Source organism: Anas acuta, chromosome 23, assembly GCF_963932015.1.
Source record: "Anas acuta chromosome 23, bAnaAcu1.1, whole genome shotgun sequence".
NCBI lineage: Eukaryota > Metazoa > Chordata > Aves > Anseriformes > Anatidae > Anas > Anas acuta.
Genome location: NC_089001.1, coordinates 1,073,736 through 1,091,542, shown reverse-complemented (window position 1 = coordinate 1,091,542; position 17,807 = coordinate 1,073,736). Strand labels below are relative to the sequence as shown.

The 17,807-nt window shown below is 49.0% G+C and overlaps 1 protein-coding gene across 8 annotated transcripts in view; it reads left to right on the top strand.

The window, feature by feature from the left end:
• The window catches only part of CEP164 (centrosomal protein 164), a 44,005-nt gene that overhangs the window by 18,051 nt on the left and 8,147 nt on the right, over positions 1 to 17,807 (top strand). For 7 of the 8 annotated variants that reach the window (XM_068659006.1, XM_068658999.1, XM_068659005.1 and 4 more), the window contains 20 exons: positions 3,086 to 3,171; positions 4,816 to 4,965; positions 7,039 to 7,257; positions 8,467 to 8,598; positions 8,776 to 8,992; positions 9,582 to 9,659; positions 9,922 to 10,053; positions 10,340 to 10,462; positions 10,893 to 11,036; positions 11,240 to 11,323; positions 12,199 to 12,267; positions 12,622 to 12,800; positions 13,238 to 13,364; positions 13,793 to 13,860; positions 14,056 to 14,263; positions 14,700 to 14,807; positions 15,928 to 16,042; positions 16,276 to 16,629; positions 17,086 to 17,152; positions 17,680 to 17,802. In XM_068659006.1, coding sequence (XP_068515107.1) covers positions 3,086 to 3,171; positions 4,816 to 4,965; positions 7,039 to 7,257; positions 8,467 to 8,598; positions 8,776 to 8,992; positions 9,582 to 9,659; positions 9,922 to 10,053; positions 10,340 to 10,462; positions 10,893 to 11,036; positions 11,240 to 11,323; positions 12,199 to 12,267; positions 12,622 to 12,800; positions 13,238 to 13,364; positions 13,793 to 13,860; positions 14,056 to 14,263; positions 14,700 to 14,807; positions 15,928 to 16,042; positions 16,276 to 16,629; positions 17,086 to 17,152; positions 17,680 to 17,802 — 2,783 coding nt within the window. The remainder of the gene's footprint in view (positions 1 to 3,085; positions 3,172 to 4,815; positions 4,966 to 7,038; positions 7,258 to 8,466; positions 8,599 to 8,775; positions 8,993 to 9,581; positions 9,660 to 9,921; positions 10,054 to 10,339; positions 10,463 to 10,892; positions 11,037 to 11,239; positions 11,324 to 12,198; positions 12,268 to 12,621; positions 12,801 to 13,237; positions 13,365 to 13,792; positions 13,861 to 14,055; positions 14,264 to 14,699; positions 14,808 to 15,927; positions 16,043 to 16,275; positions 16,630 to 17,085; positions 17,153 to 17,679; positions 17,803 to 17,807) is intronic. The other variant, XM_068659003.1, reaches the window with a different exon arrangement.

Below are 17,807 nucleotides of genomic sequence, written 5' to 3'. Positions count from 1 at the left end.
CAGCAGTTCTGGTGCGCTCCTTTATCTGCGGAGAAGCAGGTAGCTGCAGTGCTTCCCATGAGGGGAAGCTGTACAATGACCATACTCTGAGTAGAAGTGATTTGAGTGGTGCGTGTGTGCAGGCTCACAGATGTGTCCTTTCCCTGCCCCCAGTACAAGTGCAGACAATGGCTTTCCCGGAGAGTGATGGGAAGCAGAGTCTATTTTACTTTTTTTTTTTTTTTTTTTTTTGTCCTTTTCATTCTCTTAAGCAAATGAAGAGGACTCGTGTAGCAGAACACCATATAAAATGAAGAAAAGGAGGTTGCCTCCCCGTGACAGGTTTTGTTATAGGGAAGCCCGTTGCTGAGCATTTGCTTGTCTTGCCTGCTTTCATGTAGCTGCGAAATCGGCTCCGTTCAGTGAGTCTGTGGCATATGGAGGAGCGTACATACGCCTGCACGTGTCTGCTTCCTACATCACATCGGCCCCATATGTAGCTATGTTAGGGCAGTGCTGACTGGAGAAGATTACTGTGCCTCTTGAGGTTTTATCTTGTCTTCTCAGCATGTTGCTGAGTTGTCTTCTGCAGCCCCACGTTCCTGTTGAGCCATCCCAGCTACCCCTCTCCTGCACCATCCTCTCAGCTCATCAGCACGCTGGCTGGAAGAGCGTGCTGCACGGGGAGGCAGAGGGTCAGGCTCCAGCTGGGGTTTACTCAGCCTTGCTCTGATTGTAAGTGAGTTGATCAGCTGCACTGGAGGAGACCTTGAGTGGCAAACTCACCACCTGTCCAGCAGAGAGGAGCAATCCAGTTTGTTAGGTTGTCTGGAGAATACACCTGTCCTCTTGTGCCTAATAATGAGCATAATCAGATGTGAAGGGAAAACAAAACATATGCCTGCTGTGTTCTCCCCCTCTCCCTCTTGCTACAGCACAGTCCTCGTGCATACAAATGTCTTGTTGGAGCAGGCACATTTTGAGTTTATTACAGCCTTGTCTTGAGGAGAGAGAGGTAGGTCTGAAATGGTGCCCCCTGCAGAACTGCAGCTGCTCTTTTCTGTTGAAAGACAGAGGCTATTTTGAAATGAGACTGGATTGTTGCAGTGTGTTTACTGTCATGAAATGAGCTTGCCTTGCTTTAAATATATTGGCAAAATACTCTCTTTCCAAAAAAAAAAAAAAAAAAGACTGCCTCTGTGACACTACACGTGCGCAGCATTGGAAGCTTTTGGTTAGCGTGTTTTGGCAGGAGCTGTGGTAGATTGCAGAGGCAGTGTGGGCTGCTGCCTGCAAGACTTGCCTTCTCTGCTGGCAGTGGGGAGGTTGATCCTTTCACCCTTCACTTAGCAGGCATTTGAAGTGTTGGCATCCTGCTTTGCTGGCATCGTTGCTGCGAGAGCGGTGAGGAGCTGGAAGCAGGCATGGGATCTGAGCTGTTGTGTGCTGGAGACCGTGGAAATCCTCCTGTCGAGGCCTCTTGGGGGCTATGCTCTGCAGAGAGAAGACGGCCTATTATCTGTCATCCTGCTTTCATGTGTCCAGGAGCCTGGCTTTGTATTGCGAGCATGTGAGATTTTTCCTGTGGGACTCAGCCTGGTGTTTAAGCAGGACAGAAAACCAAGCTGCGAGCAGTATTTGGTGCTTCCTCTGGGACTGCTGGGGATCCTGAGGCAACAAGAAGGGCAAGGCTCCAGCAATTTCACAGACAGGGCTTAAAATCCAGCCCTTGTTCCCTGCAGGCAGGCGCTCCATTCACCTTCTCAGTATGTCTGGATGTATCTGCAGCCTGTGGTTTGTGGAGGGACTGCCCCTGGGAAGGCATGTTGGGCAGGAGTGTCACGGTGGCCCCAGGCTTGGGCTCAGCAGCATTACCCTGTAACCGCTTACCTTTATTCCCCGAAAGATCTCGTTCTTCATTTGCTTGGCTTCTCTCCTTTCCCAGGCGGCACAGCCTGGTTTGAGCCAGGAGATGTTTGTGGGGCTCCTCAGCTCTCAGGAGTGAAGTCATTATTGAGGCTGGGGTGGCAGGGAGCTGCCTGGGAGAGCTCTGCCCAGGCTGATGTGATGGAAGGTGACAGCACTTGCAGGGAATCCTTCTGCTGTTTGCTCTGCTGAACATTTGCATAAATTACTGCTGTTTTAATTGCTTTTTTGGCCCTGATCCACACTACATTCCTGCATGGCAAGGGAAGAGCTCACCTGCTATTTCTGTGGTCCCCAGGAGCTTATGAGTGGGCTACTCCTCTCTGGACAAGAGGCCTCATATCCAGGAGCCTCAGCAGGCAGGATGAGCTGTTAATCCTTTCTCATGTGGGACTGAGAGCTTGGAGAGGGAAGCTGCTCCCTCTCCCCAGCTGAATTACACAACGCGTGTTTGTGTGGCCCTGCGGGAGGGACAGAGGTGCCTGGTAGCTGGCAGGTGGGAAAAGGAGCAGCTGACTATGGAAACAGCGAGTACTTGAATATAAAAGTGTTTCCTATTTCGTAAGTAAGCCATCTGAAGTCACTCTGAGTGTGTTACCAAGGGAGCTGGCTTTGTCTACAGCACCCAGATGGATTTCTGCTGGATGGCGTAGTCAGGAGTCTGTAGGTAGCTGTGGCTGCATGAAGCACGCTGCCCATCATCATCTGCTTGAGAACCAGGACGCAAGGCAGGATCAAGTCCTGTTGTTATTCTGGTCACAATCAATATATCAATGGTAGTGTTACCTGGATGTGTTAAGATGACCTTCAGGGCCGGGGGGAAATAACCCAAACCTGTACTAGGAGTGCTGGGTCCTGGCAGAGAGCTCATCTTCTGTACTGCATAAAGCAAACCTGAGCCCACAGTCTAACACCACAGCCTGGAGAGCAGAGCTCCCAAATGTCCCTGGGCTGATGGATCTCTTCCTCCAAGGTGCCCCTGCGATATCTCGAGGCTTTGGTTGCATTGCAGGAGAGGAAGCTAACACGTTCAGCTGGGCATTCTGGAGTGCCCTGCCATGCAGTTTGGTCCGTGGGCTTGGTGCTGGTGTGGTGGACCAGGGTGGACCTCTGTGAGGTCCTGAGAGGCTTTGATGGCAAAGGAGCCAGCAAACTCCACACTGTTTGCTTTTACCTGCAGGCCCAGGAGCTGGGAGAAGAAGAGAAAGATCAAAGCAAAGCCAGTATAGAAGAAGAGCAAAGCAAAAGAACGAAAGCTGCTGAGAGGTATGGTACCACCAGTCAGAGCTAGAAAGGAAGCACAGACAGCTTTAGCTGCAGATGATTTTCCTGTCTTGTCTGCCTCTGCTGTGCTGTAGTCACTGTAACCTGTGCAGGAGCTCTCTGTAGGACATCCCGAGACCCTGCAGCTTCTCACAGGATTTCTTCCATTCAGTCTTTCTCCCACCACCTCTTTAGTATTGCCTCAACAGATTTTAGCTTTGTTTCAGCTTCTGGTTAGGAAGGCAGCAAAACTGCCTGCCCTCCACTTCCTTGTGACCGCCCCCAGCCGTGGAGCTGGCCTCTCCATTCCCCTTCCAGCTATCCGACTCTGCTCCAAGGTTGGGAAAATCAGTCTCTTGCCAAGATGTGCTGACTTTGTTCTCATTGTGTTGTGCCTTCTGTTGTGCCTTACCCACAGGGGACTCGGGCACTAGCCATTGCCTGCGAACAGACCTTCAGGTCCTGAGGCAGGGCCCAGTCTCAGCCAGAGCTGGCAGCCCAGCAGAACCAGCACCGTGCTGGGCAGAGCCATAGCTGGAGGCTCCCGGGGCCTGGCTCCTGCTGCTGATGGCAGGGCAGTGCAGCTCCAGTGTGACCAGTTCTGTTCCACAGGGGTGTGTAGGGGAGGTCACTGTTTAGCCAGGTGTAAGTGGGAAGCTGGTTTATTATCCTGCTGTGTGGACATGTCTAGAATGCAGTGGCTGTTACCCCGAGAGCAGCGCAGGCTTTCCAGACCCTCGGTTACTGTGAGAACTGCAGGCTGTCTAGGGGGGCTATTTTCCTCCTGCTTGTGGAGACTTGTTTAAAACAATCGTAATATTGTACTGAGCAGTGAGCTCTGTGGTCTCCTGAGCTCCCACTCTGCCTTTGAGAGCTGTAGCACGTGGCATTTAGAGATGAGTTGTGTCCAAGCTCTTAGCTTCCACGCAGAGCTACACAGCACTCTGGGGCACTGGGAACCAAGAAGCTGTTGCCTGTGCCAGGAAAACCTGTGAACACAAGAAGTTGCAGCCCATCTTAATGACTGGCTGCGTGCACTTGGGATTCACAACTTTGTGCTTGGAGGAGCTGTTCACATGAAGGTCCCTGAAAATGTGTTCTGCCCCCAGGAACTGTCTCCTTATCACTTGGTACCTGCTTCCCAGCTACGTGTCCTCTTGCTCTGCCTGCAAAGCTACTTTGTGCTTGCCTAGTCTCTCTTCTCTGTGCTTCCAAGCTGAAGTAGAACTGTAGATGTAGACATGCCTGCCAATATTCCTATCTCCAATTTAGACAACGACGTGGGTATTACTAGTAGGGCTGATGTATCTTGGGGAAATCCTGTAAGGACTTGCAAAGAGAGGGAGGTAATCCAGCAACAAGATTCAGTATTTTGAGGTTGAAAGACACATGAAATCCTCAGCTGCCTGTTACTTTGGCAGGGCCTGAGGTGGTGTGAATGGTTTGGAGCTCGGGAGCTTTGTTGGGGTTTTGGCAGCCCTTTATTGGACAATGGAGTCCCCTTGGCAGGCATGAGCTGGAGCTGCTGACTGCCCATCTAAGTCAGCCACACGTCCCATCTTCCTTCTGTCTTTGTGTACCTGGAGCAGCCACCAGAATCTAATCTGTGCTAATCTGATATTCTGTTACCTTTTTTGTGCTGCAAAGTGAGAGGGATCAGAGTGGTTGTGAAACATCAGGACAGAAGTGTGTTGCTTTAGAAAACCCCAAACAAGAAGAGGCGGTGGCCCTGGAGCTGGCGGAGGGATCGCTGGATAGCCTAATCAATCTGGAAGAGCTTGCTGCCCCACAGAAAGAGTAAGGGCTTCATTTAAGTTCGTTTAAGTCTCTGGTGTTGTAAGCATAACAGCTTTTGTCCTCCCCTCCCCGACCCCATTACTGCTTGAAGTTACCGTGTGATGTTAGCACGCTAGGAGATGTGGCTGGGTGAGCACAACAAAGCTTGAGAACATCTCCCTGTGCAAATCCCAGCAGCTGTTCTGTGGCGAGAGTGCCAAGGTAACAGTCTGTACCGCGAGGGTGAGAACAGCAGCTCAGCCCTTGGGGCCTGGGGTGTAGGGCTCTGGTACGGAGAAGGATCTGTGTGCTTGGAAAAGCCTCCTTACCAGCGCCACTAGCAAGGCTCAGCACTCACACACCTGGATAAAGATTTTCCTGAGTTCTCTTGCTGAGAACGACTGAGGTCTCAGTGTGTTTGTCGGGGGGTAACCACTTCACTTTTAGAGTCACTGGGATCACTGGTTTGAGGTAATGAAGTCAGAGCACACGATGGCAGAGCTCAGCTTCCCTGCAAAACCCAGTGGTCTCTCATGGTACTAAACCGGTGGTGGTTGCTGCTCTGTACCTGCAGTTCCACTGCAATAGGGGTGAACAGGCTGACTTTGCTCTCAGCACTTTGACAGATCAACAGCTGTAATTGGGAAAAAAATAGGCAATGGATCTGTCACAATAAAGTGGTGGAGTAGCAGTCCTTGGTGTGAGGACAAGCGCAGCACCTCCCTTTTTATTGGGGTTTGTTTGTGTAAATGTGTGTGTGTTGGTTGGACGGCTTTTAAAACAAAAATTAGAGCAAAAACAAGAGAGAGAAAGGTAGAAATGCCCAAGTTGCTCCACAGAGCAGCCTGATAAATGGTACCTCCTGTAGGCATCTGTGCAGTTGGCCCACAGCATGTGGTGTTACGGGGGAATGCTGGTGAAGCAGGATTTCTTCAGGACCCTACTACCCTTTCCTCTCTCTCGTTCTTTTGCTAATGGCTACACAAGTAACCTTTTCGCTCTGACTCAAGATTATATTACTAGAGCTATTATTTCCCCGATTTCTGGCAAGACAGAAGTCTCTCTGCCTTATGCTAGCAGTCTCAGAGCATGACGAAACCTCGCTGCTTCAGTTTCCACTAGCAAAGAATAAAAATGTTGTCCTTAGACTGCTCTTCATTTGTCCTCCTTCCCCTTCAGCCTCTTTCAGACAGACCTTATAATTTTGCTGTTCTATGTCTGAGAAAAAAAAAAACAAACACACACACAAAAGAAAACCCACCTTAATTATAAACAGATTGGTTCTGAATTTTTGGAGAGCTTAGGGCTTTCTGTTGCCTAGGGCTGGCAAACTCCCAGCACACTTTAGATTGCAATTGCAGAAAAATACCTGGTCCATCAGAAGTGTATTGCCAGTCCCTGGGTTAAAAACCAGCACTGATTGCAGCTGCGTTTATGCCTGGCAGTCAGATCCAGGTTTTCTTAGCTGCTAGGCCCTTCACGAGGTGAGGCTGTAGTGTGCCAGAAGACGAGTTGTTCAGGACCTAAGTGCTGTTAGGGCTAGGGTTAGTAATTTCTCAGTCTGAGTTTCTCTGGGAGGCAATGAGAGTGCCAGCCAGGCTGCCTGGGGACACCCCAAGCTGTTATCTGAGCTAACATGCTACTCGAAGCTCGGAGCCTGGGCCACATATCCCTCAACAGCCTTGTGAAAAATGCTTTCCTGGATCTGCAGCTGAAAAAGTTCAGGATGTAAGGCCCGTGAGTTTGGCTGGCAGGCAGGTGAATGGATTTGTTCTCCGGGAATGTTGCAGGGGACACTGGTGGGAGGAGCTCTGTAGCAAGGTTGTCTTCTGCCTCTGTGTCCTCCACCTGCCTCCTCTGCTGTTCCTCACCTCCTGTGAGCTACACAGCGAGTGTTCCCCAGCAGCCTGCAAGTGGCTGCAGTCTGGGGGAGCTTCTGCACATCCTTTCCCTTCGTAGACTGGCAGGCTTGTGGAGTGGGTGGCTTTGAGATTTTTGGTTTGGAGGTGATACTGTGTGGGGGAATGTTGCTGTTCCATTCGCGTTACTCAGTTCTCTCACCCTTTTGCCAAAGGAACTTTCTTTTTTTGGTAGGCAACCTGAAAAGGAAATAAAACAAGAGCAGTCCCTGAGCCAGCCTAGTGAAGAATCCCTGGAGGGAATAGCCAAGGAGCTGGAGAAGGAGATTGAACAAGAGAAAATGCACTTACTGCAAGCAAAGGAGGAGAAAATTCAGCAATTCCAGGAGGAGATGCGGCAGCAGGAAGAAGAAGAAGCTCAGAAGCTTCATCAGCAAAAAGAAAAATCCCTCAGGTACTCTTCTTTTGTCCTGTTTCTCCCGAGCCTTTCCCAGCTGCGATTCATTGTTGGTGGCAGCAGGTTTGTGCAGTGTTAGAGGCCACCACCTTGAAACGGGTGCTACTTTGCAGAGTTGTGGGTGAAAGAGGCAAGAAAAGGGCTCTCAGGGTGGGAAGGAGCACGGGACGCTGTCCTAGCCCAGACAATCCTGCAGGGAGGATCTGCACATCTTGAAACGAGCAGTGTTCTGCTGTCAGTGCTGTAAATGCTCCAAGCAGCCATGCAGAGGACGCAGTCTGCCTGAGGAAATCTCTGCAGTACAGATGAGAGCATCTTCCTCATGTCCTGCACGAAGAGCTATCATCTGGTACACGTGCAGCTTTCATGTAGCTGTGAACCTGTCTCTTATTGTTAACCTGGGAAAAGTTTCCAGTTCAGCACTAGGAGCTTTACCACCTGGCAGACTTTCAAATTCTGGGCTAAACGGTAGTAATAGGACTGGAAATTGGAGCATTAGAGAAGATGAGGTTACCCTAGAGGAACTATTTGAAACTCTGGTACTGTATGCTTTAAAGAGGGACTTCCAAACAAGACTTTAAGGAATAGGGCATGAATTTCTGTGTAAAACCCAGCCAAGCCCTGAAGTTCTAATAGCAATCCAGGGAGCAGAACAGCAACGGGAGTGGTGTCCTCTGTTTGGGAGATTTTTCTCTCAGGACTTGTACTAGAATTACCAGGGCCACCCCAAATAAGTTGTTAGCTGCACACAGTGAGGCAGAAAAGGTACCTTGGTGGGAACTGTTGTGGGAACGTTGTCTTGGGTGCAAGGGGCAGCACAGAAATTGCACCTGGAGAGAGAGATGTCTAAAGCAGTGGGAAAAGAAAGTGCCGCATGCAAGTATGAAGCTTACAGATGTGCTTCCAGTTACCTTGGCTGGGAGTCAGGCTTCACTTAATAGCAGTTGATTTCACTTACTGAAAAAAGTGCCACCCGTGGTGGTACAATACACTTTAAAAATACACCACAGAAGCTTGATGCTCAGGGGCTGTGTCTCCTGTGCCAGCAGCCAGATCGGGAAGGTATGGAAGCGAATTAACTGGCTAGAGCCTTGGGGATGCATCGCTCAGGAGGCACAGGTAGTGGGAGCTGATCTGTAGGCCCTGGGGAGGCAGTTGGAAGATACTAGAGCTTCCTGAACTTTGTTGTTGTTGCTCATTTCTCAGGACTCTGAAAGAGGATTTGGCAAAGGCTTCTGAGGAAGAAGAGTTGCGTGTGAGAAAAGAAGAAACTGAGAGACTCTCAAAGCTGCGAGCCAAAATCGCCTCAGAGACAGAGGCAGAGGAGGAGAAGATAAGGTGAAAAGTTGATACACTTGTGAATCAAAGCGTGCTTTGGTTCTCCATTTCATCTGGATTTTGCATGTCCTGTGCTGTAGCAGTGTATTTTCTTAGCCCTGGTTCCTAAATGGAGCACAGTGTTAAAAGTACCAAATTCTGACCTGCTTCTCTCTCTTTTTGTTGGAAACCTGTCAGGGCAGAGCAAGAGTTCATGCTGCAAAAATTGAGAGAAGAGTGGGAATCACTGCAGGTAACAGAGAAGAAGAGCCTGGAGAGGAAGAAGCAGCTTGTTTTGGAGAAAATGAACCTGGAAATGGAGGAAGCTCAACAGCGAGAGATGGTCAGGCTGGAACAAGAGAAGGAACAATTTCTCAGGGAACTTAAGGAGAGATTAGAAACAGAAAAGAGAAAGGTGAGACTTGTTTGTTACCAGGTAGGATCAGACCCATGCTGTTTATGCTGACCTGGCTTGCATTGCAACGCTAAAATTAAATAAGAATAAATAACTCCTTCGTGTGCTTTAATAGTGACTCGGTTAAAACACAAAGGAAAGATGTTTGGCATGCTGTTGGAGGTATGATTGGGCTGAGGAGGAGTCCTCCCCCATTTTTATTACAATGGTGATTAAGTAATGATTATTTAAGTGGCCACATTGCACCTGCAGAAGAGAGGAAGAACACTGTGCCTTTGCCAAGCTAAAGCAAACTATTTCATCAGGCTAGGATACCTCTTTGGCTGCTGCTTCAGTCCTCCAGAAAGCTTGGGGTTCTTGAACAGAGGCAGTTTGTAATTCTTCCAGCATAGCACAGCGTGACTGAGATCCACTGAGGTCTTCTAGGAGGGAAAGCACATACAGAGTAAAAGCACCTTGTATGTAACTTGGTTTGACTGTTGTGCTTTTTTGATGCTTATGGATAGACGTTAATTGCAACAACATCTTGCACAGCATGTCCCTACAAACAGAGGTTTTCCAGCAGATTGTTTTGCTCGTGTTCCTGTAGGCAACAGAGGAGCTGGAGAAACAGTTTGCAGCTGAACTCCAGCAGCTGAAATCTGCAGCAGAAGAGAAGCATCAAAAGGTAAAAGATAGTGTCCCTAGAATGTAAATTGTTTTTTTTTTCCTTCCCACAGTGTCTCCAAATGTGGCCAGGGCGGGTGGCACTAGTTTTTTCCACTTCCTAAACATGGTTCTGGTCTGGCTCAGCATTTGGACATGCTCCAAGTAGGGGGTGGTGAGACTGTATACACCGGTTCTTGCCATGCTGTTTGCTCTTTGTGGGGTGGCACTACATGGATCTTGTCAGAAGGGTGACAAGTCTCTGTGGGTGGTTTTCATGGCAGGTCATTTCTAGCTTACAAACCCAGGCAGCGGAGGCGCAGAGGAGTAAGGAGACTTGGCTGCATGAAGACTTGCAGAGAGCAGAGCAGAAAATGCAGCAAAAAGCGTATCAAGTAATGGCATATGAACGTGAGGCAAGTATTTGTCTTGGGTGCTGACAATTTTTCTCTCCTTGGAGGTTTGAGGTCTGAGATGCTGAGTCCCCTGCCCGAGGGTGGCTGGTGCAGCAGGGGAAGGGGCACTCCTGCACCACCTCATCTCAGCGGGGTGATTGCTTCCTACTGTCCAGGCCATGGCCTGATCCCACTTGCAAGTACCCTGAACTTCAGTCGTTGTGTTCACGTGGGAAGCTGCTCTCCTGGGGAGCCACTGCAGTGCAATGCAGTGCTTCAGGGAAACCTCTCTGTGTCATCCTTGCAGCTCAGTGAGCTTATGAGAGAGAAACGCCAGGGAGTGGAAAAAGACCATGAGAGGAAAATGGAGAGGATGAAAGAGGAGCACCAGGAGGTCCTGGCAAGGATTCAGGATCAGTATGAAGAGGAGGTACTGCTGGGGGAGAGCAGTGAGCTGGGAGGTCACTGTAATGGCTCAGTTGGACTCTACCTGGGCTGGCACTGCTGCTTGCCAGGCCTGCTTATCTCAACCATCCAAAAAAGTGGGGGATCTATTTTGTTTTAAGAGAACTGGCTGTTGTTGCCACTATGTCAAGTGAATTTAGGACAGGTTGTGAGGTTAACCTGTCAAAACATTCTGTGCAGCCACGCACACTTCGACTTCTGCCTAGAAGGGCCAGTTCTCTTAACAATGCTGTGCCTATAAGCAAGAGGTTTTAATCTTGCTTGCTTTGGTACTTGCTAAGGATCTGTTGTGTGGTGGCTTTCCAGAGGATGTGTGTCCTGTGTGGTCGTGGTAGCTCACTGGAGAACCCCGTGTTTCACTCAGCCACTTTTCTTGTTCGTATTCTAACACACAGGAGAGAAAGCAAAGAGCAGAACTGTTGGAAGGCCTGAGAAGTGAGATGGCACGCCTCCGACAGCTTCATGAAGTGGAGGTGAAAGCTCTGCAGGCAGAGCTGGATGAACGGCTGACCCTATTGCAGAACAGGCACAGGGAGAAGGTGAGGAGGCTGCCTAGCAGTTTGTGGCTTGGCTGGGGTACTGTGACACCTCAGTGCATCACCCTCTACAGCCAAGGGTGGCACAAGAGGCAGGTCACAATTTCCCATTATTTTTTTCCCCCCTGTTCCCTCTGGTGGCAGAGCTCTGCCTGGTGAGTGAGGAACGTGTGTCGTTCTCTCTTTAAGTTGACATCTCTGTGCAGGAAAGAAAGCTACAGGATTCAGAAAATGAGCTTGAAATACGTGCAAAGAATGTCAAAGCGAGATCAGCGCAGCTTCTGAGCCAGGTGAGTCAGCTGTGTTGGACCTGCGGACATTTCCTAGCCTGAGCTGCTCCTCTGGCTGCTTCCTCATGGGTGACTTCTGAGGAGTGATCAGCCAGGGTTTTAGCTACCATCCAAATTACAGGTTCAAACTTCTGTCGTGAGTCAGAGCAGGGCTAAGCATTCTTAACGGTACAGCCTTATGGCTAGGGGGATTTGTGGTGAGAGTCAGTGCTTTGGGTGTACTCTCCTGCCTTGGGAGGCAGTGTGTGGCTGTGACAGAGGGCTCATAAAATCCTGTCATGGCAGCATGTCCTGCTCAGTGTCACTTCAGATTTCAGACAGCCCCTCCCTGACCTACCTCCTCCTTTCTTCTGTGATGAAAAGGAAAGAGTGTTTCTCAATCTTGGGCACAAAAGTGGGAGGGGGAGGCACTCTAGATGTTCCTGTGGAGCTGGCAAAAATCACTGGCTGCTATTTCTGTGTGCCAGATCTCTTAAGTCCCATCTTGCTGCAATGGCTTGCTTCTGTTAGCCCTTCCTTTCCAAGGAGCACTGGAATGGGGAGGGGAAAAGGTAGAGAAATGCTGGATGCAACCATAAACTTCTCAAAGTGAGGTGCTGCAGGAATGGCTCCATGCCTTGAATGCTCTCACAGCTGAACAGAAAGGTGATCTTCTTTCCACAGGAATACAATTTTTCCTAGAAAATATAATAAAATATTCCTACGAGTATTTCTGTTGTTGAATTTAAAGGGAAGGGCATGGGATGGGGATGGGATAAAGCAAAGCTCAGAACAGTGCTCAGGTATTTTGAAACGGTCTTGAAACTGCTGAGCATCAGCAGTCTCCTCTACTGCCATCCCCATGCTCTGACACTTGTGCTGTCTACCATATCTAGGAGGAGTCTCTGAGGAAGAAAAGGCAGCAGCTGCTGGATGAAGACAGACGGACTGAGCTAGAAAGAGATGTATGTCTTAGCTCTGGAGAGGAGCTGTGCTGCTTTTATTCTGGGGAGGGTAGAGTGGGCACGCTAGAACCATGGCTTTGTAAAAGCAAGCTATGTTGCTCCTTAATTGTGAGTCTGCAGATCCCTCCCTGCCACCTTGCCTCAGCCTGGAGTGCCGTCCTGCTGGGAGTTTGATTAGCTTGCAGCTATTTCTCAAAAAGAGAAGACAGCCTTGCTCCCCTAGGAGGGCACGTGGTCTGTGCGTCTGTAGCTCTGGGATCTCCTGTGAACTGTGCGGATAGCAAAAGGCTCTTGCACACTCTGCGCTTTCACTCGTAGTCAGGGAAGTCTGAGGGATTTTCTGTTTGCTCCTAGGAAGCTGCTTTAGCTTCTCAACTCCGCCTAGAGGAGAGTCGGAAGGAGCACACCAACCTTCTTGAGTCCATCCGGCAACTGCGTAAGTCTCTGGAAGAGCTCCAAGACCAGAAGTCTGAGCTGGAGGCCCAGGTGGATTTGTTGCAGACCCGAAGCCAAAGGCTGCAGAAACGTATCAGGTGTGTGTGTGAGAAATTTCCTTTAGTGTACAAATTCTACCTGATACCAGTGTTGTCTGGAGGTGCTGCGTGAACAGTTCAGCTGTGGTTAGCAGCCAGGGGCAGTAGAAGCTTGTCTTACTGGGTATTCAGCTCGACAGCCACCACTGTCTGATGTACCCCAGCCCTGGATCTAGTAGTCAGTGTCTGCCAGCTGCCAGAGTGTGAAGTCTCTTATTTGTGTCTGTTCCTGCGTGGGGGAAGCTGTATGAGACACAGCTGCTGTAAGCTGCTATGAGTCCTTGTCATCAGTGTGTTTGTGTTCCCGCTTGTCTTGCACATCTGGTCCTTCCCTTCCTGGAAACTGGAGGTTGCTCTGGACACTCGCAGGTAGATTACTGGCTAGATGGACCCGCAGTCTAACCAGCTGCTGCCGTTCTTACCTTTTCATGTGACAGTGAGCTTGAGGCAGCTGTCAGGAGCAAGCAGGAGATTTTGAAAGAACTGGAGGCAGAAGAAAGCGTGGAGTCTCCAAGAAGGAAAGCTGAGCTCCATGTTGAAGACCTGAGAGAAACTGTTCAAGCTGTGAGTAAAGCTGGCTGCAGAGTCATTTGCCTTGTGAGACTTGAAGCTGTAACTCCTAGAAAATCCTAACTTTGGTTCTTTCTGCCTGAATTCATTTGAGATGCAATGATGCATTTTTCTTTACCGTGAAAGCTCAGTGTTTTATTTGTTGCTTTTTGTTGCTTTCTATATATTAGGGGAAAGGAGTGTGGGATGGATACCTGAGTGTCCTTGGAGTCAAAAGCAGGACTTGAGTCAGGGACAGAAATGTCTTTATTCCTTATTTTAAAGTATCACATAAAGGATATCTCCAGAACTGATCTTGGATCAGGGTGGTAGCATGGTGGTTTCATCCAGAATTTTTGCCCTTAATTTGATTCTAAGGGGAGCCCTAGGATTCTGTTTTCTCATACATGTTTATTAGCTTTTGAAATGTTTCAACTCCTCAGCACTCATCCAAAGAGCCTGCCTCCCCACCTTCTCAAAGCCATGAGGACAGCAACTTGCAGTTTGATCAGTGAGTATCTGTATACCTGCTACTTCAGAAAATGGGTTTGTTTTTTTCTTTCATTGGGTTTCACAAGCAAATGTTTTTGCTTCAGCTTACGTGCTTTACGCAGACAATCTATTTTTGGGGAGGGAGCTGCATGAGGCTTGCCAGATGGAGCAGACAGCACAGGAAGCCAGGAGCATACCTGTCTCTTTCTTGTAGTGTCAGAAGCTACATCTCTGCCGAAGGGATCTCCATTAGGAACGCCAAGGAATTCCTAGTGCGCCAGACCCGCTCCATGAGGAAGAGGCACACGGCGCTGAAAGCTGCCAGGCAGCGGTGGCACCAAGATATGCAGGAAGCACAGGAGGTGGTGCAGGATCGTGACAGCTCCCAGCTCCTGGAGGGAGTGCGCAAGAACCTGGAAGAGGTGAGTCACTGGGGGCTGGCAGGTATCCATCCCAGCACTAAGAACGAGTTTGCAGCTGTAGCTCTGCAGTGGTTTAACTATTGCATGAAAAGGGATTCCAGAGTACTTGTCAGTTCTGCTGATATACCAACTAAAGACAGGGAAAAAATAATTTCCTATGCTGACAGAGCACTCCTACCTGCAGACTATAGCTGCAAAGCTGTTGACCCTGCTGGATGCAGCATTAGGAAGTGAAACCTCCTTTTCCTTGGGGTGAACTTGCCTGAGGCATGTGCTCTCCTCTCTGTATACTCCTTTCCCTATGCTCTGGAAGACTTGGAAGCAGTTTTATTCCAGCAGCATGATTTCCTGTGCTGAGCAGAAGCGAGACAGTGAAAGTCATCGTGACAACTAAAGCAGATTTTCCTCCTTGGCTTGGCTGTTTGATCCCCTGCAGGAAGCAAAGCAGCTGGACAAGATGAAATCAGTTATGCGGAAAGGACAGGTGCTGCTGAAGAAGAAGGAAGAGAAACTAAGCCAGCTGGAGTCATCGCTGTTGGAGGAGGTAAGCACCAGCATCCTGCTTGGACCTGCCCAGCTGCACTCCCACAGTTCCCAGAGCTCTTGACCTCCTCCCCTGTGCTGGAATCTCTGTAGAGCTTTTGGTACAAATGGGGGCTATTTAGCTGGTGGCAGAAGACTGGTGTTTGCAAGGGAAGCTGGATTATTAGAAACACGTTCTTTGAGAGCAGAACTGAGTGTCTGAGAACTGCAGGAGAGAATAGGCTGGTCACGGAGCCGAAGAGAATGACAAACCTGGTTAGGCTATAATTCACATGATTCACTAGGTCTGCAGTCAACTGAACAAACGTAGGCTGAGGCTTGGGATGGTGAGTTTCTGGCTGATGGCAGCTTGCCAGGCAGGCATCAGGGATCAAGTTGGTTGGAGAAAACCTGCTGAATGAGCCTTTGATCTTCTTAGGCCAGAAACAAATGGATGCTAACACCAATATGCTGAAGTGTCCTGTAATATAAACTGAACTCTTGCATTAGAATTGTTATACATTTTATTAGCTGTTTGTGTCTTGCGCAAGGTGGCAAATATTTCCCTCTGCTGATGACGTCTGGACTCACTGTTAAGTGGCTGACTGCAGAGTAGATACAGAAAGCAACCTGAAAAATCTGCATCAGTTCTGCCTAGAGAAAACAAGGGCAGGTCACCTCATGCGAGCTAGGATCTAGTCTGCTTTCCTGTTCAATGCAAGCCTTAGAATCTGCCCAGCTGTGCCTGTGACCATGTAGCCTTAGGGCAGCATGAAATGTGAGTGCACCTTGCTTCAGATGGTCAAGCACTTGTTGGTGCAAAGAGAGAACCAAGCCATGCAAGAATTATAAGGCCTATTTATTGCACAAAACACTTTGACTTCTGCCTAGAAGGGCCAGTTCACACAACTGTTAAATTTGGCCTCCAGTGCACGCACAGCTTCTTCCAGAGACCAGGTGGTCTTTTTTCTTTTATATTTTGCTGTTGGAGACCGAAGATGAATATTTCTACCTTCACGTGGTCTGTGCCTGACTGTGCAGTCCAGCCTGTGTAGATGAGCTGTAGGCAGTATTCCAATGGCTTTGCTGTTCAGGGACAGAACAACAGGTTTTATTTGTAACGTTTTCCTCCTTCTGATCAGCTTTCAGATGAAGATACACTGAAGAGTACTGCGTGCAAGAAGATGGTGACTTTTGATGTCAGCAACTCTGAGGACACAAACAGCATATCCAGTGCAAGCTTAGGTCAACCTAAATGTAAGTGCCTGACTGGTTTGGTACGCTGTACCCAGTGTATAAAGCTTTAAACAGTGTCTGCCTTGCCCTCTTGTCTCTCTGATGTATCTGATGCTTTTCTCACTTGTGCTCATTTGAGAATAAAGAGACTGATCAAACTCAGTGAAACACTGCAGAAAGTGAGCCTCCTGCCAGGCAGGCAGCATCTCCCTCACCTTCCCACTGATCCCTTTATTCTTTCTGTCTTCTGCTAGTTGACTTGAGAACGGAACAACAGGTTGGCCCGCAGCTGGACAAGATCCAATACCTGACAGACTCTCTGCAGCTCATCACCAGAGAACTGAATGGGGTCCTTGGCGTTTTGAGCTCTCTGAGCAACCACCGGTCTCCACTCTTCACTTCGACACAAGTGCCCTCCAATGGTGTCCCTCTTTCTACCTATGCATCCTTGGCAGGACTTCAGGCAGGTGGCTCCTTGGTGCCCCCCGCTGGGGTGTCTCTGGTGGACCAGTGGGTCCGGAGCACTGGGCTGAGCTCCAGTCGCTCTGTCACAGCCGGGCAGACAGTGGACAGCATCCTGGCAGAAAAGTGGCACAAGTATTTCCCAGGTAGGTCTTGCAATCTTAATCCATCTACATGTTTGCTTACAACTTTTGATTTCAGTGCTGCAATTCTAATCAGCTCATTGTGCCAGTGCTGATAAGGCCAGATCAGCTGGTGGTGCTCTTAGGAAGAGTGCTAATGAGATCAAGAATGAGAACATTCCAGTGCAACATATGGGTGACCATGTTATTCTGCCTCCAGAGCAGGATGTTGCTCTGATGTACACAGAAAAAAAGTTATTAGAGAAGTGAGCAAAAGAGAAGTCAGAGCTGCTCCACTAGAAGCGTCCTGTGGACTGGGGATAGGTTCACCATCTCTGTTTCCTTACCACCACTGTACTCCTGGCTGGTGGCTCAGCTTGTAGGGATAGTGTGTCCGTAACACAAGAAAGCACATGCACCCAGACTTAAAGACTGTTGATTCGGATCAGGGAGACCTGTTTTTAATATCTGTTTTTCCAGGTGGGTTCCCATCACTCAGCGGAAGTTCTGGTACTCTGGACAACAAGCTGGGATACGTACCTGCAGAGTAAGGGTCTTTTTCCTCGAGTGTTCTTGTTTCATTGTGCTGCATTTATTTCTCTGGAATAACTTATAGATCAGATATGATTTTGTTCTTACCTGCTCCCTATATGAAATAAGCTGGCTGTTAGGCAGATAAGTTAGGTAGTGTTAGCAATTCACTGCCACGTGCTCAGCACTGCCTTGTATCAGCAGCTTTCCTGCAGAAGCCAGAGTTGTGCTGCCAACCCTAGTTAAAGGAGGAGGATCCAAGAGTGCCAGCCATGGGCCAAGTGGAACTCAGGCTGGCTTTGGTGTGACAGGTGATCCTGGAGGCTACCGCCTGAGCCTTTCAGATGCTACACAGACCAAAGTGGGTGGCTGCTGCAGGTCTTCTCCATAATGTGTTTGGGCAGAAGATTTGGAGCCAACAAGAAGCTACTTCTTGCTAACTGTGGCTCTTTTTGTAGAGGTTCTTCACTTTTTCTCAACTCTAGGATTGTTTCTGTCTAGGCATCTTTCCCATTTCCACCGTCTTTCTCTCTCTGACAACAGTGAGCAAATTCGCCAGTTCCAGCACTCCCAGTTCCAGAGCCGTGAGTCAGACAAGATGAGTATTCAAGGAATGATTGAGACCAACAAGAAGTGGCTAGAAGACTTCAAGAGGGATTCAAAGGTGTATC